A 25,003-nucleotide genomic window follows, 5' to 3' on the forward strand; every position below is an offset into this window, starting at 1 on the left:
GTTTTTTCCATAGAGTAGCCCTAATTGGGCTTGAGAAAAATATGTTGGATCCAGTGAACTAAACATCAGATTGAGTAAAAGCAAGAAATTTAAAGGAAGCTTACATGCTTAAATGTCTCCTTGGGAACTGCCTTAGCATGGCATTTTTTGAGATATTCTTCCCATGAAAAGAGGTCTTCATCCTCTTCATCAGAGGCTGCAATAAAAAATTAAAAAAATGAATATTACTACCAACAAAAGAAGGGCACATACACAAATGAACTGATAGTGTCTCGCACTTGTTCACTGCGCTCACTTGTGAGAGATACTATCAGCACTCAGGTTTTTCAAAATGATTTGAAGTAGGCATCAGTCTCTGACAATCTAGTGGGGTCTAAGGGCATGCCCCCCCCCCCCCAGAGAATTTTGACATCTAGAGGCTAGGAAATGCCACTTTTAGCGCTCTAGCATCGATTTGAATCATTTCGCTTCTACAATGCAGCTGAGCACCATGCGAAAACCACGATCTGAACATCCACTGTTCATCTATTTAACAATTATTATCCTGCAAAATTGCGTGGAATATTGTCTGATACTTAGCCGACAAGGCCATATGCCAAGTGGGCTAAAATCAGGTGTTATTCCCCAAGATTGAGCAGGATAATAAAATATCGTTTTATTATTCAACACATTGATGATAAAGCACAATTTTCTACCTTCATTGGAAAAAAAAGCTGGAAAAACTATCATTTTTCTCCATGACACACAAAATAACGTATATTACAGGATATCTGTTGAGTATGCATGACGAATATTGAGCGCGCTATGACCATATTTGGACACAATGTGTTGAATAATAATATGGCTTATTTACGTACACAGACTGTGCTCATTTATACTTGTTTGATGCTTCTGTTTCTCTGCCATGCTACATAGTTCAGCTGGAAGTGTGCGACCAAAATCACCCTACACCCAAATGAGGTTGACCAGGCCACTTACAATACAGTATTTCAAATTCAAGATGGCGATCGACAAACACACAAGAATTGCAAACAGCACAAAATTGAGCTTTCTCCCTGTTGCATATATATTATAGCTACAAAATTGAGTTTTATTGTATAGATGCTGATGAAATGTCCAGATTAAAAACAACTTGTTTTATTCATTTTCAAAATGGAGAAAAAGTAGTCATCACTAAAACACATCATTGTGTAACATGAAACTAGATAAAGGTAGAAATGATTCTGGACAATTTAAGCATTAGTCTATAATTTTAATAAACACTTGAAAAATTCAGGTGGCTTTAACTGGATTCAAACCCATGACATGTATAAAAAGACAATAATTTGCTTAAATTGTCCAGTTAAGTGCGAGATTCAATTCTACCTTTTTAATACATACCGTACATTTTGTTTCATTCATGAAACTAGATATGAAATTTAAGAAGAAAACAAACCACAATAATGTCAACAGGGTTCGTGCTGGATTTTGCATATCAAATTCCAGGGGTTTTCAAGGAGTTTTCAATAACCAGAAATACATGTATGAGTTTTCAAGGAGTGTTTGTAAGAAGATTTCTATGCCATACATCGTGTTTCACTGTATTCTTTGCTGCTTTTCTTGACAATTTTCATGCAGTTTCCCAACAAATCCTTTTTTTCAAGCACTTTTCAAGTGCCCTTGAAGTTCAAAATTAAATTCCAGGACTTTTCAAGCATTCCAAGGAGTAGCACGAGCCCTGTGTCAAATTGAGTAGTAAAAATGTTAATGTAGTGGAAAAAGTATCTCACAAGGAAGTGGAAACTCAATTGTCATTGACTAATTGTGTTAATTACCAAGGCAATTGAAGGCAATGCCTATATCCTCACAGGTGAAAGATAAAAATAATATCTTCAATGTGCACAGAGAAGTTCCCAGAAAAAAGAAAATCCTACAAAATTCATCAATATCTATATAGTAAAAATATTTTCATCACTACTACATACCAGAGCCAGTTTTCAGACATTTCTTCACGCCCCTCACAGAATCCTCAATACTTTTTTTCCTTTTACACACACTGGAGTCTTTGTCCATTTTTAGTTCATTCTAACATGGTTTTCTCAAACCATAACTGATGTATTTCTGTCAAAGTAATGGAGATGATAATACACTGTACATGAAAAAATATGTTTTAAAGTGCTACTACGATCAATGCTGAGATTTTTTGTCAATCTCCGATTCCCACCGACCATCATAAATTGTTGGAGATTCCATCATACAATGAGTTCAGGGTAAAGAAGCTTGGCAAATGAGTTAAGATCTAGGCAAAGGAAAATAAGGCATCCACAGAAAAATAAAATTGTAGTGCCGCTATATTTTTGTATAGGGTCAAACTATATATCATATTAAGGCTAATAGATCGAATTATTTCACTAAAGTTTTAGTTTTTTGGTATTTAATATTGCCTTTTAGGGTTAGGGTTAGGGTTAGGGTTTTGAGGCCTCAAACTCAGAACGACCAAGTCTGCTGCAGAAGCTCCTGCCCCTTCACTTTATTGCAAAAACAACCGCAATTTGTTGTATCTTAGTCACAGATGAATGCATTCCAATACTATCTGACGAATTTTTGATATGTTGAGAATTGAAGGAAATATCACGCATTAAAGACGAAACTTTCATCTCATACTTAATTTGGGCAGAAAAAGTGCCATAAAATCAGTCTCAGAGGAAAAAACAAAAAATTTCTCACTCTGTATTTGGGGTAGTACAATCACCTATTAGAACTGAAAATTTGGAAGCGATAATTATCTTAACACATGTGGGCACGGGAGGTCCAAGTTGTAATTTTGGCATCAAAATAAAGCCCTAGCAAAGCAAGCTTGAATTTGAAGATTTCTCGAGTAGTTTACAGTCTGCTGAATAACTCTGCGCCCTACTTGAAAGCCAATTATGCTGAGCCAATCAGCGTTCGGACTTGCGCTAAGCTATCAATTGACACCTAATCCTTTCACATGTGATGACATGTCAATCACAGATTATAGTGGGAAACAAAGAAAACTGATTTTAGCAGTTTTAAAATTAATTTTTCAGATTTTTTTTTTGTGGAAAATACATGTAGACTTCACAGCCCATAGATTCAAGATTTGCAAAAATTTGAGCGAGACACCCAAATTTACTTTTACCAAGACCTTAAACACAGAGTTGTGGTCAAATCCTTTTTAGGGCAATTGCTGTCCCATCACTGTAATGTCTGTGGTGGCTACGGTATTCAAAAGAATAATGTCTAACCAGCCGTACTCATATCTTCCCGTACACAGCATAAAAGTCAGTCAGGATTCCACTGCTCTACTAGGGGCCACTAATAGCTGGGCTTTTAATATTGATTGTGGCAATTTTAATCCCGTAGTATTTCTCCATCCAAAGAAAGCTCTTAGTGCTGTTCACCACTCACTCCTATTATCTAAACTAGTAGAAAGACGGTTCATGCACGGAATTGCAGGGAGATTTTAAGTAAGGATTAAGGATTGTACAGTTGGTTAGTGCGCAGCCTTCTGTGCAAGAAGTCCCGAGTTCAATTTCTAGTGACCTCACATCCTTGCTTTGACTTCTTTCCATTTTGTACATGTAGCTTCAGCTAGCTTTAAATACCCTTAAAATGGAGCACTGATGGAAATAGGGGGGGGGGGGGAGGGGTAAATGAGCCCCCCATCAGTTTCCTGGGAGAATACCCTCTAGAGGGTAAAGGAACTTCTGACATTAAATAAGGTGTACCTTTACCTAAATCTTGAGCAGGGAAGGTACAAAATGTGGACCCCCAACTGGACCCCCTTTTAGACCCCACTCAAGAGAAAAGAGCAATGATTTTCACAGTGATGTTGTCAAATCGCAAGGTCTTCTGAATTTTTATCTAAAAGGAGGTGAAGATGACGTAGAAACAAATATTTTTTCAAGCTTCCAGTTCCATGACATCTTTCATTTCGAAAATACAGCGATTGTCAGCTTCTGTGACAACAGGATACAAAGTTATTTGGTTGAAAAATGTAACGATGGGTGATCTAAGTTTATAACAAGTTAATCGTTAACTATGTAATCTGAGTAGAAGGATTAGGCAACGTGAATAAAATCGTATTATTAGAATCACAACTCTGTGTGCATTTCATTCCTATACGAAACAAAAAAAAAAGGTTATCCCTGTGAATCTTAGCAGTTTGAGCCTTTCAAGTACCGGTAGGTTAGGAGATGTGTTCATACACAAGTATTTTATCTCATGAGCAAAAAGTCGAATAGTAAGCGCTTCCATTCCTAAGTGTACTCCAGATATTTTCGTTGATTACCAATGGGACAACTAGAAAATTCCCCACAGAATGATTTCGAATTTATTTTTTTGTTTTGTGACAGTGCAACTATCTACAGTTTGAGGTGCAAGAAGCGAAATGGAAAACAGAACAGGCTCAAATCTTCTGTACAACAAGATCATACCGTGCATCTTAATTCCTCCATTTGAGCATAACCTCAATTCCTTGTATTTTGAAGAAAAATGTGTTCTTCTCCCGATCAGAGAGCTGCCTCGTTCGTTCCCTTCAAGCTAACTCACTGCGGCAGCAACTAAGCGGTCAGTATAAAAGGCACACTACAGACCAGGGGTAAAATGTAGACTAAGGTTATAATGTAACTGTTGAAAAAGTCCAAACCCTTTAGAAATGATAACCTTAGGCCTAATTAGCCATAAAACACTATAATATTTTAGGCTTAAGTGTTAGCAATTCTAAAGGATTTGGCCTTTTTCAACAGTTACATTATAACCTTAGTCTGTATTTTACCCCTGGTCTGCAGAATACATTTTACACTTCCGCGCAACTAAGTGTTTATGGTGTTTGGGGAATTGCTTACAGTTGGTTAAGTCATTCGTGGAGAACCAAACCAACATATGCTCTGTTAATACATGTACATGTAGCTGTCTTTCCAAATTGTGCTCTCTCCAATGTGGTGTTCTTCAAAGAACAATTCTAGGTCCTTTGTTCTTTCTGTTATACATAAATGACTTGCCAAACTGCTCAAATAACTCCTATCCTAGAATGTATGCTCACAATATGCATTTCACACGAGATGGCTACACAATGAAGCTTTACATGTACGCATAATGTCAGAAAATGGCTGATTTCCAATGAGACCGAATTTAAGCTAATCAACATCAGACAAAAATCTAAGTTCCCTTACTACATCTCTCCATCAATCTTCGGTTTTAGCATCTAAATCGCTGCAAATAGTCATCGATGCAAATCTATCATGGGCCAGTCATAAATATGATCACTAAAATATAAATAAGTCTCTAGTTTTGCAGCAATATTTGTTTCACAACTTACTGTTAATCTCATCTACAAGGCGTTGGTCCATATTGCAAATTTTTGTTTAGGGTACATATACTGTGCTCAGAAAAACTTCAAAACTCCAAAATCGTGCACCACGTGTCCCAAATCAACAATGACAAAAAAGGACAATTTTTGCAACTTTACATGTTAGATCCTCTTAATTCTTGGCTTTTAAAATTAAAAATGTACCTGAATGCCTTCTTGGGTAAGGATAATTTGGGACGTTGAGGACCAACAAGTTCGAACAGTTCCTATCCTCGCTGGTCAGCTTGTGTTGTCGGTAAAGGTCGGTCGTTTCGCCCCTATAAAGTCGTTTCGCCCATGGAAGTACATGTAATTATATCCTCAAAAACTTTTCTCGAGAAAACTGTGTGTACGTTCCCTTCGGCTTGCTTACCAAGATTTCCTGTGGAATTTCAGGGCAGAGGAAGACTGAGGACAGGATTCTTGACCATTTCTTCTCTTGCCTTTTATTTTTGACAACCTGCTCTACCACCAACCGTGTAGACTGCCTCGACTGACTACCCCAGGGTCTCCGAGGATGTACTGAAACTGCTACTACGGTCAAAGTAAAAGACCCGGGAAACGACAATCCCGCAGAAAAAATAACATATCAAACAGTAAATGGCAGTCTGTTTATCAAATTTTAGCTGAAAACTTGCCCAAGTTGGGGAACTCGCAGATCTCAAATCCATAAGTGAGCACGTGAGCTGTAACCGGCTGTTAGAATGCTGTCAATCATCTCCACTGGGGCCAAGTACATGTGATAAAACAAGCTGCTGTTTTACCCTGTTTGTGATCATGAAGATGGACATCATCTTCAAAATTCTTTTGGTTATTCTCCAGGCAGTGAAGCAGTAACACTCTTTTTGAGAACTTAACGAACCGGAAATTGGGAAAACATGTAAATATATGCATATCACCAAGCAACGAAAGGTATTGTAAAAACTTCGTCATGATATGGTCAAATACTCAGTATATGGGGTGATGTGCGGTCTATTCAAGAGGATTCATGTAACGGCAGTTTCTAAGACAGTCACGCTCCGTTTTATGGGGTGAAATGGCCTTCAAATTACTCGAGAGACTTTGTAGAACGCCAAAACATTTCTTTCATCCGATTCTGAAAACTGTCCCTGGGTCTCCGAGAATGTGTGGAACCCGAAGTGTGTCAAATGTTTTGAATACATAATAAAGATCGGACTTGACAAGAAAATTAAAACTTAAGTCAAACCGTCATGCGTTGTTAGCGCAAGAAATGCAAACGTTCACTGCTACCCCTACTCCAAAGGTGATCTCTACTTTCCTATCAATCTGTCACAGTTGCACATCGAAAAAATACATAGATCAGATTAATATTAAAACAATAAGTCATCTCAAACTTTTTACTTACATTTTGTAAAGTTATTATTCTTATCAGCATTTAGCTACAACAAACTGTGAAAAAAAGGCAGTGTAATATGTCCTTGATCAAATGACCAAATCTCAGTTCTTTGGGATTTATTTTTAGCAATCGCTTTGGATAAAGTAGTAAGAGCGTATTTCAGCCTAAAACATAGCGTGGACAATGCTACAGAATAGTTTAATCAGAAAACCTTTCGTTTCATGAAGTGCAAGGTGATATTAATGGACATTTCGGGAGTTTTGAGTGGTAGTTTGCGTAGATCAATGAATTTAAAATGAACCATGTCAGTGGACGAATCAACATGGCGGCCACTGAGACCATGGACGAAGATTCGGATTTCGAACGGCAAGGAAGCACTGAACGCGAAAGTTTTAGCACTGAGAGCAGTTACGATGAAAGCCCTTTGAGTCCTAGGAGTGAAGACTCAGATTGGAGTTTTGGTGCGGTTGAAAATTCGGCCGGCTTAACCACTATTTATGACCCAGAGAGGCACCGTAACGACCTGATCAATGCTGAGAAAAAAGCTTCGATTGTCGACTGTCTTTTGTTTGAGATTTATGATCAGTACCACAGTAGAGACTCGGTGGATAGTGATAATGTTACTGAATGCTCAACTACTTCAGGGAGCTTTTACGGTGGTTCTTTCGACCTTGAGGAACGCGGAGAAAGTTGGACGCGAAACGAGCTGCAAACGAAAGGTACGACTTAGATAAGCTTATTAAAAACGCCTATTGGTAGACCTGCAATGTAATATCATCATGTACTCAATATTGCATTTGTTGTTCTCGAAAAACTACTATGTTTTTCTTTGTGTAGATGAAAATCAAATATCTTAAAACCTTGATTGTTTACAGAAAGGTTGCGCGTCGCATGATCGAAATAAAATTTGAAATTAACAACTCGCTCGATTTTTAGTGAAATCACGTTGTGTCGCGTGTTTACATCGCTAAAAGTTACTTCAAGAATGTCTTTAATGAAAGCTAGTGCTTCCCCAGAATTGTGCATTTGTTGTTAATGCAGCTATCGATTTTTCGTTTGAGGTGATGATATTTTTATTGGCCAATGTAGTGTATATTCTTTTCACACCCTTTGTTTTATATACATTAGAAACAGATGAATTGCGAGTGATGGCGAAGGAAATGCGGTCAAGAATTTCTATGCTTTCGACGAAGCTGGTGAAACAGCTAAAAAGACGCGATAAGCACGCGTACAAACTGCAGAGAAATTTTGATGTTTTAACCGCCATTCTGCAAGCAGTGTCCCTCAAAAGACGTGAGTACACAATCATTCTTTCCCTTCTTAAAGCGATTTTAACGTTGCCTTTAGTTACTGGGCATTTTTTTAACCTTTCCACGTATTGCCCGATATTCAACTTCAAGTTTAAAATTTTTAGTGATTCTTGTTTCGTGAAAGGTAAAAATTGAAAACCCTTTTCTGTAACTAGTAAAGCTTAATTAAATATTCTTTCACAAATTATTACAATTCAAAGGTAAAGAGTCAGAAATCTTCCGCATTTAATATTCCTGTGACTTTTCAATTTTTATCACAAAGGCACTTGGTTTTTTTTCCAACGATCAAAGCCTAAAGAGCGTTTTTTCGAAACAAGTGCTCAAGGTATTAACATGCAATTATGTTTATTTAAATTTGTGTAAGCTCAACAGGGAAGTACAGTGTGGTGTCACAAAAATATTCTTCAACTTGTTGAACGCATCTGTATGTCCCAGGTATATTGCAAATCATTCAATGATAGCTGTTGTCATTTAAATTTTATGAGTCACTCGATCTTTTACTTTTTTTCACTTTAATGCATTACAATTTACTATAACCTGAAGAAAACAGATGTTTTGAGTTTTGTTACACTGCTAGAATAAGTCTGGTGGTGTGAATAGGCCTCATGTGCATAATCATAACAAAACAAAAGCCATAAAAAAGTGCAAATTTTGTAGTTTTCAGGTTACTGATAAACTTATCAAATAAGCATGCCCTTGTTCAAGTAACACTGGTGTTAAATTGAGAATCCTAAGTGAACAGTAAAAGTGATTTTGCTCTTAGGGAGAAAACTTTTTAAAACTTAAAGGAGTCTCGAAAGGTCTTTCAGCTGAGCAAACACACATATGCCACATATGCAGTGCTTAACCTGCTCAGGTGAGATGTATCCGTGGAATAAAAATGTGACCTCAAATGGCTAAAACTGAAAATAAATTTTGGTGGAATTGTTGAGCAATATCTCAAAACTTACCCTACCAGTATTTTTTTTCATACAAGTATTATTTGCTTTACTGCATTTTCAAGGAAATTTTAAAATCATTTTATTGGGGGAAAATTATTTTGTTTTCATCTTCCAACAGTGTTTTCATAAATAATTCAAGTTCTAGTACTTCGTATTTAACAATAATTATTATTCGCCAAAGGCGAAGTGAATATTCGGTGAATATTCACGGAGACTTCGTCTCGGTGAATATTCACCGATAATCACTGAGCCTGAGGCGAATAATTGTTTTAGTATAAATACACAGGTGATTGTTTCAAAAAAGAGAAAAAAAAAAATTTCAACGCGAAAATCATCTTCACTTACAGTGGCAAAACGACTGCTGGCAGCCATTTTGTCCGTCGAGGTGATTATCGGCTGATAATCCGAGATAGCGAGCCAATGAGAGCGCGCGATTTTGTATAATCACCTGTGTATTTATACTAAAAGGGAATATAATTTGATGGGGCTTTCAAATTTGACAAAAATACTACGTCATGAAATTAGTTTTAAAGCCACTTTTCAAAAACTGAATTTTAGAGGGGTCTTTTAGCAGTGTCGCCTTGTGAATGCAGACGTATTTCTGGCGGTCATTTCTCTCTCCCGAAAAGCAGTGTCTGCAAACTTGAGCTGCTAAACAATTTCTGTGAAGTAAAATTCTTAGCCAATCAGAGTTAGTCTCATAAATCTCCAGAACCAACATGCATGGAACACGCAAAGTACTTGTGTGTTGTCCAGGTAAACACAAGTCAGATTAATGGCAGGCAATATGGAAGATGCGATTCAAAAAGATTGTGAGATTGTTGGTATCAAAAAGTCAAGTAGCCACCAGGAGGATGTAAGCAAGTGTGTTGCGGCCAAGAAGGAACACAATGGTTTTGTTAATTTACTGCACGAATTGGAAATTCCTCACTTTATCATGTAGCCTTGCTTGTGGTGTTTTTGCCTGTGCTGTGCTCTTCTTAGACAAACATTGTGATTGTGATTGTGATTTACCATTACAAATTCTTTTTGGATTGTTTTACTAGAATATTCTACACTAGGATGTCCTTTAGTCTCCTTTTTCTGATTCTGGAAGAGGCAATTCCTTCAAGTTAGTGCCTTGAGTTTTTGATTTATGAAGCGGTGTTGATGTAAATATTTATGCATTGAGCTCCCACTGAAACTTATAGAAACTTCTTTAACAACGTTTTGTGGTCTTGATGGTGCAAAAGCAAACTCTAGGATCAGTGAAAGGCTAATTAATTCCAAAGGCAATCAGGCTTATGCATATTCTGGGGCTTACAATGGCGCTCGGGTGATTTAATAGTTGCTTTCTGGATACTTTTACTACGGCGAAACATTCAAGCAAGCGTTACCAAAACTCAGACATTTCTTTGCCTCCAGTGCGCTACTTAAAGCTTAAGGTGATCTCTTAACTTGAAGAGTAATGTCACCGTCAAACTGTTTTTTAATTTATACCTTTTTGATCGGTAGATAGCCCACCTAAATCGGCTCGAAGTATCAAAGAGGAGATGTCCAAAACACTCTTACCAAATACATTTATTTTATCTTCTTTGCAACTGAACATTTTGTCTGTCAAAGAATGCAACATTCACCACTGCAGGGAATCTTATTTCTTTGGCGTTTCACTCATAGCTGTTCGTTTCAAAGGGTCACTAGTGACAATGATTACATGGATTGCGTGGAGATCACCTGACTCGCTCTTCTCTCATGGGACATGATTGGCCAAAAAAAAAAAAAAAAGTAATTACGTCACAGAAATTATTTTGCAGCTGAAGTTTACAGACAGTGTCTTTTGGGGGAGAGAAACGACTGCCAGAAATGTTCACAGGCTATTAGCAGTACCGTTGCCATGGCAATAGTTGGGATGCATAGACACCCTTTAAAATTTGCCTGCAAATAGCATGAGACAAATAACAAAATGTTTTGCTATAGAAAGAATCAACTGTGTTGCAATTCTTTTCCACTGGAAATCCGCTGTTGCTTTCAAGTCCCCATGAGCTGGGGCAATACAGTGACCATTGCTAGGAGCTGGCACCTTCACCCAATACAAAAAAGATGCAAAGAAACAACAGCTGATACTATCCAATAGTTTCAGCCTGGTTTAATGTTGGTTGAAAAGGTCCATTTACCATATTGACCAAAATGGTCTTTTTCTCAATACAACTGAGAAAAACACAACCAACTCAAAAAATCTTACAGAATTCACTCTGTTAGAACATGGCCACAGTGCTCATGCTTTGCTCTTATCTCTGTTCTGTGATAAAAAGGCAAAGCTGTAATTGGGGTTTTATCCCTATAGTTATGTGTACAGTCGAAAGTACTAATTTACACATTTAGGTGAAGAAAGACAAGACAATGGTGAAGAAAGACAAAGATTGATGGCAGAGCTGAACCTCTAAGATTAATAGGTGTCTAGCCACTAGACTGGTATTTTTGTTGCATTGTACTGTCAGTTTGCATTTGAGATGGTTAATAGGAAAGTTTTATGCTTTTCTCTAGGTGTGGATACAAAGATCAGATTCTCATTTATTCCACAAAGTGGTAAGAAGGCCTATAAGCAGGTAAGAACTAATTGTGAACCTTTTCTCAGCATTTACATGTTACATACATTGTATATGTACAGTGTATTCTTACGTTCGTTAATAAATGATCAAGACCCGTGATGGTGAGTAGCCATGCAAGAATGACTAGGCTTTGTCCAGGCTCCACTTTCTCAGACAACTTGAGAGATCTCATGTATCGCCATCAGAACTGAAGCGTTTCTTTGTGACCTGTATGAGATCGATTCCTGAATACGTATGTCCTGTTTTCCATTGCACACTTCCATGCAGCCTACTTAAGCAAAGATTAAGAGCATTTACAGAAATGTGCAATGTTCATTTCTGTTGTCATACCCAGGCTATACATGCAACAGATCTCCCTACACAACATGATTGCAGGGAGTCAATATGCTCTGATCTGTTTCAAGAGATCTGTGCAGATAATAATCACAGATTGCATAGGTTGTTATCACTTAAGCACATGGCAGCGTATTCCCTTAGGTCAACCAGAGCGTTTGTGTCGTTTAAGTGTAAGACCGATAAAGCCAGGAACAGTTTCATACTCAGTCTTGCCTCAGAATTTCATAGTCTATTAGAATATAGTTATTTTAATTACTATCTTTGGGATGGATAACTTTACCCATTTATCCTTTTATCATGTTATTTATTAGTACATTTTTACAATTATTAGCATACATTATTATTATTAGCATAATTCAGCCTACTGGCTGCAAGTTTAGAGACGATAAAACTATCTATTTATCTACCTTTTATTTCCTCAAATCCTTCCCTTGTACATCGTGTCACTTGCACTTGCACCCATTTTACTAAAAGAAGAGGGAAATACAACTTTAACAGAGTCTCCAGCATTCACCTTTTATAGTAAAATAAATAACTTCTATGCTTCTTGTTCTAAGAATTTTTTGTCATGATCTTTTTCTCCACCTTAATGTATTTTTGCAGTGGCTCGCTGCTTTTAAAGCTATTGCTCGTTTAAAGGAGGGTGTTCCGTCACAATGGAGAAGAAGGGTGAGTAAGGTTGCCCTGAAATTGATGTATTTTTAACAAGAAAAGACCAGTTATCATTTTTGCATCCAGAGAATATCTGTTAATGTGACTTTTTTGTTTGCTGAAGTTGTGGCTGTGTTTGGCGGAGAGCAAGATTAGAGATCTAGACTGGGAGAAAACAGCTAAGTTTTGTTTTAATGAGAAGAGTAACCCAGATGATGATGAACTTGGATCACAGATAGTTAAGGTAATTAGAATCGTGATAGAATTTTGTTATACAATGTCTCTTTGGCTTACTGAGAGATACGATGTGCATTAATTTTGGCAAAGCATTTCTGATCTTTTTTGTCATGACTTAACCTCACTTCTTACCTCTCAACCCTATCATGTATGCCATCACCAAATTTTAGGTTCATGGTTTGATTCAGCGTGTGGTGCATGTCAGGCAATGCCAGGATGTTCCTTGATGAAACACACTTCAGACTAATCATCTGTTGTGGGATGAGTATTTCAGGCCTTGCTAAATCACTTGTCTGGGTTGAAACAACATGCATCAGCAATGTCACAAACTCAATACTGTGGTTAAATCGATTTTACCATGGTTTATTGTATGTGAACGTTGTTGAAAGTGGATGCCAAAAAAACACAGAAATCTAACCTGTGTCTCGTACTTGCCTCTTTGTAGGATCTTCACCGCACTGGGTGTGGTTGGTTTTGCGGCCAAGACAGTCCAGAGGAAAGAGCAGCACTCAAGCGTGTGCTGTTGGCTTATGCCAGACGTAATAAGGCGGTTGGCTACTGTCAAGGATTCAACGTTATCGCAGCACTAATTCTACAAGTCATGGAAAGAAACGAGGAAGACGCTTTGAAGGTAACGCCCGACCATCATTTTGTTTCAGCTCACTGACCCTTTCGAAAAAACTCTCGTAAGTGGAACAGTTTCAAAACAAAACAATTTCTCACGGTGTTTATTTTGGAAGCGGAAACGGCAACGAGGACGAGAACGTTGTCTAAAAATATTATTTCCTGTTATTATTCATATTTTGTGGTAACTCCAAGTCGTTTAGAATGGAAAATGTGTATCATCATTGCGGGAATAAAATTGGTATGAACGGTGTGGTTGTTTGGGAAGAAAATTAAGAAATGTTTCGTCAGGTTCTCATGTCCTCTACACAACCTTAAATTTGGTCAATTCACATCGTTGTCAGGACAAGGACAGCAAAGAAATGTATCAAAATGCAAAACGCATTTGCAGGGCCGTGCAGAGCCTTTGTTTTTCCTCATTAAATTCATTGTTTTGTGTTCTCGTAGCCGTCGTCGTCATCGTCCTTGCGTAAGCTCCCCAATAAAGTGAAATTGCCAAATTTGAGGTTTTATGAAGTACGATGGCCCAGGAGGGTCACAGTCCAGTTTCAATTTTTCACAGTCTAGTTTTAATTTTGTGAGTTGTCGCCAGTTCTCACACAGGTCACAGGTCATTGTTTTACCAATACAGAAAGTATCCTAAACATTCAGAAAAGCTAACCTTTGGCCTAAAAGCTTTTGTCTAGGCCTAATTAGGCCTAAGGTTAGCTTTTAAGAATGTTTAGGGTACTTTTCGTATTGGTAAAACAATGATCTGCGACCTCTGACTTGTGAGAGAACTGGTGACGACTCACAAGATTAAAACTGGACTGTGCAAAATTAAAACTGGACTGTGAAATTAAAACTGGACTGTGCAAAATTAAAACTGGACTGTGACCCTCCTGGGCCATCGTAATGAAGAACGTCAGCACTTGAGGATAAATTTTCATTTTCTCTTTCCTAAATTAAGTGCCGTTCCGACTAGTGACATTTTTGAGGAACTACCAAACCCTTGTCGTATTGAAAAGGTTGAAATAGGCACGAATTTATATTTTGAGGTGACGTTCTCGTTGTCGTCGCCGTTGTCGTTGTTTAAGCTCCCAGCTGACGGTAGTCACCTATGTGTTCTCAATACGGGACCGGTGACTTTTTCGTACCGTTGGAGCCTTAACGTGTGGATAGGCTGAATAACAAGTGAAAATGAATACAACAATGGTTCTCTGAACACGTGGACGAATTGTCATACACAGCTTCATTTGGAACCTAAAGATCCCACTTTCCAAAGAGACACGCCTATTGTCCGTATTTTTTCAATTTTAGGTGATGGTGTACGTTATCGATCATGTGTTACCCGCCAACTACTTTGCAAACAACCTGCGAGCTTTATCGGTCGATATGGCAGTGTTGCGTGACCTGATGCGGGCAAAGCTGAATAGGCTCTCCAAGCACCTTGACTGCTTACAGGCACAAGCCCTGTCACAGAGTGGTACCAGTGCCATGTATGAGCCCCCTCTAATCAATGTGTTTACTATGCAGTGGTTTCTTACGCTGTTTGCGACTTGTCTTCCGGAAGAGACTGTCTTGCGAGTCTGGGATTCTATTCTGCTAGAAGGTTCTGAGGTGCTTCTTAGGGCTGCTGTGGCCATTTGGGGAAAGCTAGGAGCGTATGTATCAACCCTTCTTTATACTTCAAGAACATCTTTGAAAATCTCGTACAAAAATAGCTTATGGTATTATCAAAGAGAATTGTAGTTCTTAAAGTGCCCCTGTGAGCAAAAAATCAATTCATATTTTTCTTTGGATTTCAAAACTATGTTAACAAAAAACTAAGTGACCCACGTTTTAAGCCTTGATTTCAAAAAGACACCTCTTTATTTTAACTGTAATTTTCCTATTTAATGGTCCGCCATTACTAACATTATGTTCTTGAGAGAGCTGGATCGAGGAGAAAATGACGTCAAAGGCTCGCTAGTTTAAGAATGCAATACGTGTGTTCGCCGCAGAATTAATATGCAGCACGGGGGTTTTGGGCTTTCAGACTTTTAAACTCACACTTTGCATCTATAATAAGCTGCGTTCACACGCTGAAATTTTAAGCTAGTGAGCCTCTGACGTCACTTTTCCCTGGATCCGTCTGAGGTCCAATCGGTCAGTTTTCAACGTGAGTAATGGCAGACCGTGAAATCCAAAACTTACACTCAAAGTAAACGGCCTTTGGATAAAAATCAAAGCTCAAAATTTTGCCAGTCAGATGTTAAGCAAACACACTTTCAAAATCTAAAGGAAAAAAGGAAGTGGTTTTTTTGATCACAGGGGCACTTTAACTATCTTGAGTAAGATTTTTTTCCTTGAGTTTTGTGAACATGGCATCGACCCAAAAAGTGTGTATTTGAATGACTGAGGTGAAGGTAGAAACTTTTGTACTAAAAATTTCAGTCGACTTTAATTTGCTGCGGATTACGGCAGCTGGTTAAATAATTCCTCGACAAGAAATGAAATAATTGACAAAGAGCGTCATTCAAGTTCACTTTGCACTTAGCCAAAGTTGCTTTTAATGGATATGTTTTCATTATAGGCGCCTCGAAGACGTGGAGACGGCGGATGAGTTTTACAGCTCGATGGGTCTTCTCATACAAGATGTCTTGGCCGGAAATGTTATCGACTGTCAAACACTGATGCAGGTAAAGCGTTGTGGTTGCGGCATTTATCCGATGAGCAATTAGTTGACACGTTTTCTTTAGTGGCGTTGGGTAACTTTCTGATAAGTTTAGATTGTATTGACGTAAGTAGTATACAGGTTACAGGTCTCGGGATTTAAATATAAATTCGGCATCTGCAATGACGGATCCAGGGGAGGGCGCCCACTTTTTGCAGACGAAAACACCAAAAACGAGACACCCTCCCCACCCCCTAGGCTCTTGGTCTGTTTTCAGTTCCAGTTGTTACTGAGCAACAACAAACTGCATTGTCTTTGTAGGAGGTTTATTCCTTAGCGCCGTTTCCTTTACCCAGCTTAGCTGAGCTTAGAGAGCAATACACCTACAACATCAATCCATTTTCTGACATCACTGGTGACCGGAATCCGCAGTCAGCATTGGGACGTGGTTCCAGTGATGAAGAGGACGACGCAGACGATCTAGAAGGAGTCAGTTGCTTAGGGGCTTTCTTACCCTTTTCGGACATTGTCCCTGGTAACGGAATGAAGGCGATAGGTCAAGGAGTCGAGGACGTCAGTGATATTGCTGCGGCAAGCCCTGGTGTTTTTGCCACCGACGGTTACTCGCCATTGCCGTATACGACAAAGCAGTTTGGTTCTAGGGGAAGTCGGGTTCAAGAAGAGATGTCATTCTTACAAAAGCAGTATGCAAGAATGAGGCAAATGCAACAAAATGCTGTGGTGGTGTTTTCAGAGGCTACGGTGAAAAACATACAGGAATCTGAAAAACGAAAAAGTATTCCTGCAGCGATTAATCACCTCCTTGTGTCTGCGACAAAACGGAAGAGTAAAACTTCCAAAACCCGTTTCACGGATAAGAAAGGCAGCGAAGGGAAGACCGCGGAAAGAGTGTCGGATGGCCGGTATGACAAGGGTGAAGCGAAACCGGAAGTGAAACCGAATGCTTACGAAATGGAAAGTATGCAGCATTTGAATGAATTGTTTAAGGGAGACCAAAAGAAACCTAATGAGACAAAAAATGGCTCAACTGAGGAGGAAAAATTAAAAAGCTTGGACAAACAATCTGAAATCAAAAGGGCGGAGGATTTAGGAATTAAAAGAGACGACGAGGAGAAATGTGTAAGAAGCGAAGAGAAATGTAAAAGTGTTGAACTACCACCCTCGAAAAAGGACAAACGAGTTACTTCGAATTCGCATAAGATCCAGCACGTTGGATTAAATGGCGAAGTATCTTCTTTAGAAACTGTCAAATCGACGCAAAGTCGTCCTGTTTTTCCTTCCCTCAAGCCTGCGCATAAGCCACCAAAAATTACTGTAGCGGAATCAACGTCGTTAACAGTAGCTCCAGCAAGTAACCACTCGGTGAATCACGCACCCAAAGCTGTCAGAGTGCCTGACAAAAGTAACTCAAGTGTACCTGAAACGGGTATCAGTAGCTTCGGCGGGACGGGACGGACGTATTCCCTAGGAACTACGAAGGATAATGCTAATAGTTCATGGCTCTTGGAAGAGGACAGGCGGTGTAAGTATCCCGAAAACTTCAACCCGTTTCCTCAACGGAATAAACATCCCAGCCGGAGCAGGATTTTGTACGGTAACATGTCGGAGAAGGGCGCCAAGCGCATAGATGCTTTTCAAGGAAAAAAAGAGGGGAAACAAGGCTTAAATGGAGTTGCATTGAATGGGACATCAGAGGGTAAACGAAGTTAGCCATGAAGACTCATGTCACATCGTTCGCATGCTTTCGTCTTTCTTACTCATGCATATTTCCTGGATGATACACTACGAAGTAAAAACGCAAAAAATCCGGTAGGTTTTCCACGTAATTTAACAAGGTTATTTCCGATTTCTGGTCTTAGCCGCTACGTGCGCGAAGTTATACCAAGGTAACCATGGAACACGATTTGAGTAATTGAAGACTCGATAAGTCGAACTGAATGATATTTTGTACGCGCAAATTCTCGTTTAGCCGAGGTTCTCTTGAGGCCGTACGAATTTGGTCAGGACGACGCATTGACTCAGTGACGACTTCGAAGATAAGGACCATCAAGTGTTGCTAATTGTTGGCATTTCCTTATCAAAAATGACTGTAAAAAGGCCAGGCCAAGATTGGGCGGTGAAAGTGTAGAATAATACTAGCTTATGTTATGATAACCATTATTAAATTAATGAGTGAATATTATAAATACGTGGTCTGTAAATTATCAAGCAAATTGCGAGGAGTCAATTTTATCACAGAATCTGTACGGGAGATGGAGGTTAGGTCAATTCGAATCTTAGGATGATTGTTACCAGTTGTGGTCAAGCCAATGCCTTGTTGACCGGCAGAACATCGCTTGGATGGTTTGCCATCAAACAAGCTGTTGTCTAATGGAAACCAGGCATGTGGTTAATTTGTGCAAAGGATTTATTCAGTCCCATTTCCTTTTCTGAAATGAATTTTCCGTCACAAGTTTAAAGTTCTCGAGTTTTACCTTTTTCCATGTCACTCCAACTTTTTCGTAAAAAGTGGTGAACTTACTTCAAAAGTAAGCCTCTTGGGGAGGAACGAAGATCGGACTCGAGAGAGAGGCGGAAATCGAGCCGATACTAACCCTGAAAATTTTAGTTATTTTTCGGTCTCAACAGACCAGTTTGTCTCACTGAAACTTCATTGAAAACGAAGTGTTACATCATTGCTCTATCTACATGGGAGATTATTTATTTACGTTAGTAACATTGTCTGACAAATTAATTGCTAAGGATTTTACTTGTTAAGCCTCGGCTTTTGTAACTGAACAATAATTTTCGAATTCCTCGTGATGATGTATTTGTAATTTAGTAAACGCGAAGTATTTATTTTTGAGGGTAAAGTGTATAGTAAATTCTTATTACTGAATCTGTAATACAAAACTCACAAGGATTTGAACCAATTAGAACAAATTAAGGTATTTTATTGGTTTACAAAATAAAATAAATTTTAAAATGCTCAAAAGCAATGAAAGGTATTATTGATGAGTGTTTACGGTGGTCGACAAAAATGAAAGCAACCCTCTTGTTCAGTCAAGCCCCACCCACCGGTTATTTCAGTTCCGGTGTCCTAGCGAATTTGGACCCCCCTAGATTTAGACCCCCGGTACAAATTCACTGGCGGATTTGGAACTGTTTATTGAGGTTTATCGAGGTAGAGTTAGAGATTGGATTAGGAAAACTGACCGATACCAAAGCATAAATCTTTGAGAAAAAGCCCAGATCAGTTAATTTTTCAGTAGAGGTTGTTTAAAGCATCCACGGCGGCATTTCGTAAAGTAGATGCGAATTTTATTTCCTTTCTGACAGAAGCTTAAATCACGCGCTAGGAACTCATGGGATTGTCGAGTTAATTTTTTAAAAAGGAGAAGACTCTCAAGTGAAGGCCTGGCCAAACGCTCGCAACATTTCAACGCAACATCTTGCAACATTGTTGGGCACAACATGTTGTGTACGTTTGGTCACCCTGTTGCGATATGTTGCGTGCGTTTGGCCAGTCCATTCAACACATGTCGCAACATCATGCAACAATGTTGCAAGATGTTGCGTTGAAATGTTGCGAGCGTTTAGCCAGGCCTTGAAAATCAGATTCAAGCTTCAGTGAAAGTTGTTTAAAGCGCGCGCTCTGTGGCATTTCGTAATGCGTTGGTTCTTTCTTAGTTCTTTTTTGTTACATTCGATAGTTTGAATGGGTGGCGCTTTCACAAAGGAGGTGCCACTTTTTGAAGTACATGCAACACCACTTGGTTGGAAAAGTTTACTTGACTGCAAGGCTTAGAAGATTTTTCATTTTTTCATAACCAAACCTTTCCAGTCATTAGTTCTCGTATTAAGTAAAGTTTCTTACAACTAAAAACAATTTGCAGAGGAATTTTATTACCTTAATCAAAAGAACCCTTATTTTCAGGGAGGTCTAAATCCTTTAGTGGATCTGGACGGGGGGGTCCGAATCCACGGGGGGGGGGGCTCTAAATCCGTTGTGACACCGATCTTCAAAGTTCGCCACGTCTTGAAAAGGCGCTGGTATATTTACTAATATCAAACCAATGTAAAGAATGCAAAAATATAAATGCAGTGTATTCTAACTACATTCGCAATTGACGTAAAGTACGAAGTCTGAAATTGTTACAGTAAGGACACTTGAACCGTGAACACTTGACATTTTTGTGTACATTGTTTTTTTCGACGACGAAGAAATAAAGGGTCTTCTTATGATGTATAGTGTTACATGTATAGCATTTTGTAAATGTAAAAACATTAAATACTCTTGTCAAAAGGACGAGCCCACATTCTATAGTTACTAAAAAAATGTACAAAAAAATATCAAGTGTTCATGGTTCGAGTGTCCTCACTGTAAAAGCTTGCGGAGATAATGAAATATCTGTGAATCACATTTTTTGTGATGTGGGACGTTCAAATGTCCCAGTATCTAAATGTTATCTTCTTTCTTTTTAGTCAAAGTCGATACTATTGAAGATGAACGAATAGGCCATATCCGAGTTTAAGTCTGCCTCCTCTTGTCAAAGCGAGTGCAAGTGCAAAGTTTATCTTATGAAAATTAGTTTTAATTCATATGTAAAGTAGAACTAATTACCATCACAAAAACTTCGCACATAGACTCGCTTTGAAGAGGAGGCAGACATGAACTCGGAAATGGCCTATTATAGGAGTTTCCTTTTCCTCTACAGGAATACTTCCCAGATTTTCTGTTTCACAACGTGGTGTTGAAAATCCCAGCAAATGCGTCTTGATCCTCGTTTTCTCGTTCACTGAAACCGATATAAGAGGATTTGGAATCAAACGATTACCGGTCCTGCTGATATTGATCAACCTTTTTGCTGATATCCTGAACTCACCTGTCCAAAGGTCAAAATCTAGACTAAGCACCTAAGACACTGATAACTGACTTACCACTTTAATGACTTGGAGGAGAAAAAGGAAGAACGAATGGGACTGCAAGATAAAATAGATAAGCTGATTAAAAAATTATTAAAACGACCTTGAACGCAATGGGTTTCCTGAACTCTTCGATATTCCTAGGGCAGTTATTGCCCTACCTTCTCCCAGAATCAAGCAATTCTTGGGTATCACTCACGTGATCAACAGCCATGTTGAACAAAAAAAAAAGTTTGCGTAACAATAGCGTTCAATTCCCGGAGGATTGGGTCGGGGCACCAACATGGCCGCCGTTTCATTGTTTGGGGACACCAACATGGCGGCCGCGACGTCACGTGAAAACCAAGAATTACCTCAAATTTGTCTGCTTTTTGGAAAGTTTGCACCGGCAAATTGGGCAAGTGAAATGAAGAACAGGTGAATTTTGCAAGTACGCACCTACATGTAGTTGCATTTCACAAACCCTCATACACAAGCATTTTCCATCATGGATATAATGGCCATTTTTATACTAGAGACGCATAATCCGTCCAGACGAATTATGCGTCCGTCGTGTTATTCGTCTAGTGTAAAGACGGGACGAACTACTAGTGTAAAAACGGTCATTTTTAGAGAAGAAGATTTCTGATATCACATTTACCTTTGTGTAGCTCTTTTTGGACTCAAATCGCCTGAAGCCACAGGCAGACTGCTATCTTTCAGGCATGTTCCTTTATCATTGTGTCTGTCTGAACTGCTGGAGCTTGCTGTGGCGTCTTTTTGAAAGTCTGGGGAACAACGTTTCGGAATCGGTGGCGAAGTGTGAACGGCCAAAGTATCCCAGTCTTCGTCGGTCGTAAGCTCATCCAGGAATTCACCTGTCAGTGAACTCCATTCATGACTTTTAGGACTCCTTTCTCTTGTAACTGTGCAGTTTATGCGGCTTTTGCATAGATCCCTGTGCGCACGTCTTGCAGACCCCGAATAATCCTCAGTCTCGAAATTATCCGATCCTGGGGAGTGTTGTGTTGTTGGGCTCTCAGAGCGCTTTACAACCGCAAGATCTTTCATCCCAAGTGTGGATTGTGGAAATGAAATAAAACCAGGAACTCCTTGAGGGCCAGGATAAAAGTCAACTGAATCTGGGCTAAGGGTCAGGCATGGACCATCTCTGTTATTATTTCTTTTCACCGGACTGCTGCTACTCGCGGAGGAAAAGGCGGCTCCTGCATTTTTCGCCTGAGACCCGGATAGAAATTGTAAGCTCCTGTCAAGTGTCCGTTTGGCGTCAAGGGTATTTCTTTGTTGTCTCTCCAGGGCAGGTTTGTTGAAGTAATTTGATTTTGACTGACTTTGCACCTCTGGACTAGCGAATAAGTCATTATCATCACTTGGAATCAAGGTAAGATCATTTTCATTCCACAATTCCTCAACAGAAAAGCACGGCAGCTCATCGTTAAAGAAATCTAATGAAAAAAAAAAACAAAACAAAACAAAACAAAGAAAGAAAGGTATTAGGTCATATCATATCATATCTCTTTATTTACCCTCGGATTTTTAGAGTAGCTTGGTGTAGCTAATATCTCCGAGCATTTACCCTCCCAACCATGATACCCCACAGAAGACAGACCACAACACCGGGAACTACATGCCCTACTCTTTACGACAAGTGTGCGGGTTCTTTTACGTCCCACAGGGTTATGAACATTGAAGGGTTTTGAGACGGCATATCATATCTCTTTATTTACCCTCGGATTTTTAGAGTAGCTTTGTGTAGCTAATATCTCCGAGCATTTACCCTCCTAACCATGATACATCACAGAAGACAGACCACAACACCGGGAACTACATGCCCTACTCTTTACGGCAAGTGTGCGGGTTCTTTTAAGTCCCACAGGGTTATGAGCATTGAAGGGTTTTGAGACGGCATATCATATCTCTTTATTTACCCTCGGATTTTTAGAGTAGCTTTGTGTAGCTAATATCTCCGAGCATTTACCCTCCTAACCATGATACATCACAGAAGACAGACCACAACACCGGGAACTACATGCCCTACTCTTTACGGCAAGTGTGCGGGTTCTTTTAAGTCCCACAGGGTTATGAGCATTGAAGGGTTTTGAGACGGGACCTCCGGCTTATCGTCCTTATCCGAGAAGACTAGAGAGTCTAACCATTTGCAGATGTAATTACAAAGGTAGCACTTTCTCCTCAGTTATTTAAAGACCCTGAGTGTTGGTCCGGCCGGAGTTGAACTCACGACCTCCCGCGTGACAGCCCGTTGCTCAACCAATCAGGTGCTACGCCTTGTAATTTTTTTCTCTCTGGAAACCAAAAGTACAACACACAATAACACAGAATTATTATTTTGCGAGACTGTACCACTGCCCAGAGATTATTTATTCAGGATGTTAGGGGTGGGAATCGGAGGCAATTAGGAACGAATTTTACGCACTTTTGTCGGCTTGCGAACATTTCATTACAAAAATGGCTCGAATAAATGAGAGAAGGTAGAAAAAATCACATGGATACCATCGTCATCGGTTAAATCCACCATCAAACTCTTTTGTTCATCCACTGGTCTTTTGTGCCATTCATCCTCTTCCCAACTTCTTCCAAAATGTCTTTTCATTGGCGAAAAGTCACAAGACTCTGTCTTCGCCTGACAGCTATCCGCGTTATTGTTGTAAGAGGTCTTGCGATTGTAACCAAATCTTTCACTTAGAGTCAGATCCACGACATCGCTGTTTTGTCCAGTTTCAGGCCCCAACATCTTCACACAGGAATGCGTTAAAATAACGTTAGTATATGAACTCAGTAAACTACTCAAAAACTCGATTAAATGAGCATAAGAATCCTTTCTGCTAACTGTAAAAAGTTAAAAGCAAAAAACCGTTTTTGGTTTACGAAATCGCTGTTGTTTGTTTCAGGCCCTGATATCTTTACATATACTAGGTTTGTATTTCAACAGTAATGGTTCGTAAAGCAAACACGCAAGATTTCAATAAAACAACGAATACTTCTTGCCAGTTATAAGAAGTGGGCTGGATTTCCATCATGGAAGTTTGAGGTAAATGTTCCACGGTATGGTCTCATTGGCATCCTCCCGAGGAAAGACTTTTTTCCTTACACTGGGTGACCACGACCATAATTATCAAACGTTTGTGATTTCACTGATGGCGTAAGTTCTAGAAAGGAATACGGGGTACTTATTTTCCTTGGCAGGCCTTTTTCGCGTTTGTTCTTCTTATGTTCAGCCCTTCTTTCCTATAGATTTTACACCTCCTCCCCCCTCCTTTCGCAATCCCACTCTAGTTTCTCCAAGAGAAATATTATAAGAAGAGCACCTTATACCTTAAGGCGTTTTGCAGCAAGTGTTCCAGGTATCGCTTGGGTCCTTTGGTGAAGATTTTTCAGATAAGAATCCATATGATTCTGAGCTGCGCCCTCCACATTCTTATGCGAAGTTGTATCTGTAAGACATCAAAAGTTATAGTTTGTGATTTGCGTTTATTTCCCCCATGCACTTTGTCCAGATACCATGCACGGGGACATGTCACAAAGGATAGGGGCACGAAAGAATCATCCAAAAACAAATGGTGAGTCTATCACAAAAAGAGGTTTCGAGAAAAGAAAGTGTGGCTGAGCCAAAAAAAAAATTGAGTTATCTTACCTTGTGGAATTGACGTCGTTGCTTTTTTATGCTGTTCGATCCAAAGAGAGATGACATACATATATGAATTAAATTCATGAGTGAAGGTATTGCGTTTGGAGGAGGGCTCTGGGTTATTTATGGAGCAAAAAAATAAAATATAGCATATTGCAGAATAAGAAGATTATATTAAGAGAGAACGATCAAACTGAACTTACTTCTGACTTCTTTTTGTTTGCTTTCAAAATAGCACCTTGCTTGCAGCAGTCATGGTTACATGTATGTTGCGTTATGGAAGTTGACTTGATTTTAATAAAGGTCAACTGGAACTGAATCACGCGGTAACAAGATGATCAACAGGTCATGTCAATTTTTTTCTAAGATGTACTTACAGTTGAGTTTTGAATAAACGTTCGT

At 39.2% G+C, this 25,003-nt stretch overlaps 3 protein-coding genes across 3 annotated transcripts in view; 1 reads left to right on the forward strand and 2 right to left on the reverse strand.

Moving 5' to 3' along the window:
* Nucleotides 1-6,252, reverse strand: part of LOC138056697 (MBT domain-containing protein 1-like) — a 23,190-nt gene extending 16,938 nt beyond the window's left edge. The window contains exons 1-3 of the mRNA XM_068902552.1: nucleotides 5,516-6,252; nucleotides 1,965-2,100; nucleotides 105-196 (exon numbers count right to left, since the gene is read on the reverse strand). Coding sequence (XP_068758653.1) covers nucleotides 105-196; nucleotides 1,965-2,052 — 180 coding nt within the window. The 5' untranslated portion in view covers nucleotides 2,053-2,100; nucleotides 5,516-6,252. The remainder of the gene's footprint in view (nucleotides 1-104; nucleotides 197-1,964; nucleotides 2,101-5,515) is intronic.
* A 558-nt stretch (nucleotides 6,253-6,810) lies between these two features.
* Nucleotides 6,811-19,037, forward strand: LOC138056720 (TBC1 domain family member 30-like). The gene is made up of 9 exons (XM_068902579.1): nucleotides 6,811-7,426; nucleotides 7,836-8,000; nucleotides 11,482-11,543; nucleotides 12,486-12,551; nucleotides 12,658-12,777; nucleotides 13,216-13,401; nucleotides 14,694-15,037; nucleotides 15,949-16,054; nucleotides 16,351-19,037. The coding sequence occupies exons 1-9, from the start codon at nucleotides 7,003-7,005 to the stop codon at nucleotides 17,758-17,760; spliced, it is 2,883 nt and encodes a 960-aa protein (XP_068758680.1). The 5' UTR covers nucleotides 6,811-7,002; the 3' UTR covers nucleotides 17,761-19,037.
* A 1,629-nt stretch (nucleotides 19,038-20,666) lies between these two features.
* Nucleotides 20,667-24,403, reverse strand: LOC138057901 (uncharacterized). The gene is made up of 5 exons (XM_068903806.1): nucleotides 24,289-24,403; nucleotides 23,467-23,707; nucleotides 21,596-22,400; nucleotides 20,971-21,012; nucleotides 20,667-20,828 (listed from the first exon to the last, which is right to left on the reverse strand). Exons 1-5 carry the CDS (start codon nucleotides 24,361-24,363, stop codon nucleotides 20,771-20,773), a joined length of 1,221 nt encoding a protein of 406 aa, XP_068759907.1. The 5' UTR covers nucleotides 24,364-24,403; the 3' UTR covers nucleotides 20,667-20,770.
* Nucleotides 24,404-25,003: the final 600 nt, after the last annotated feature.

This window comes from Montipora capricornis, chromosome 7, assembly GCF_036669925.1.
Source record: "Montipora capricornis isolate CH-2021 chromosome 7, ASM3666992v2, whole genome shotgun sequence".
NCBI lineage: Eukaryota > Metazoa > Cnidaria > Anthozoa > Scleractinia > Acroporidae > Montipora > Montipora capricornis.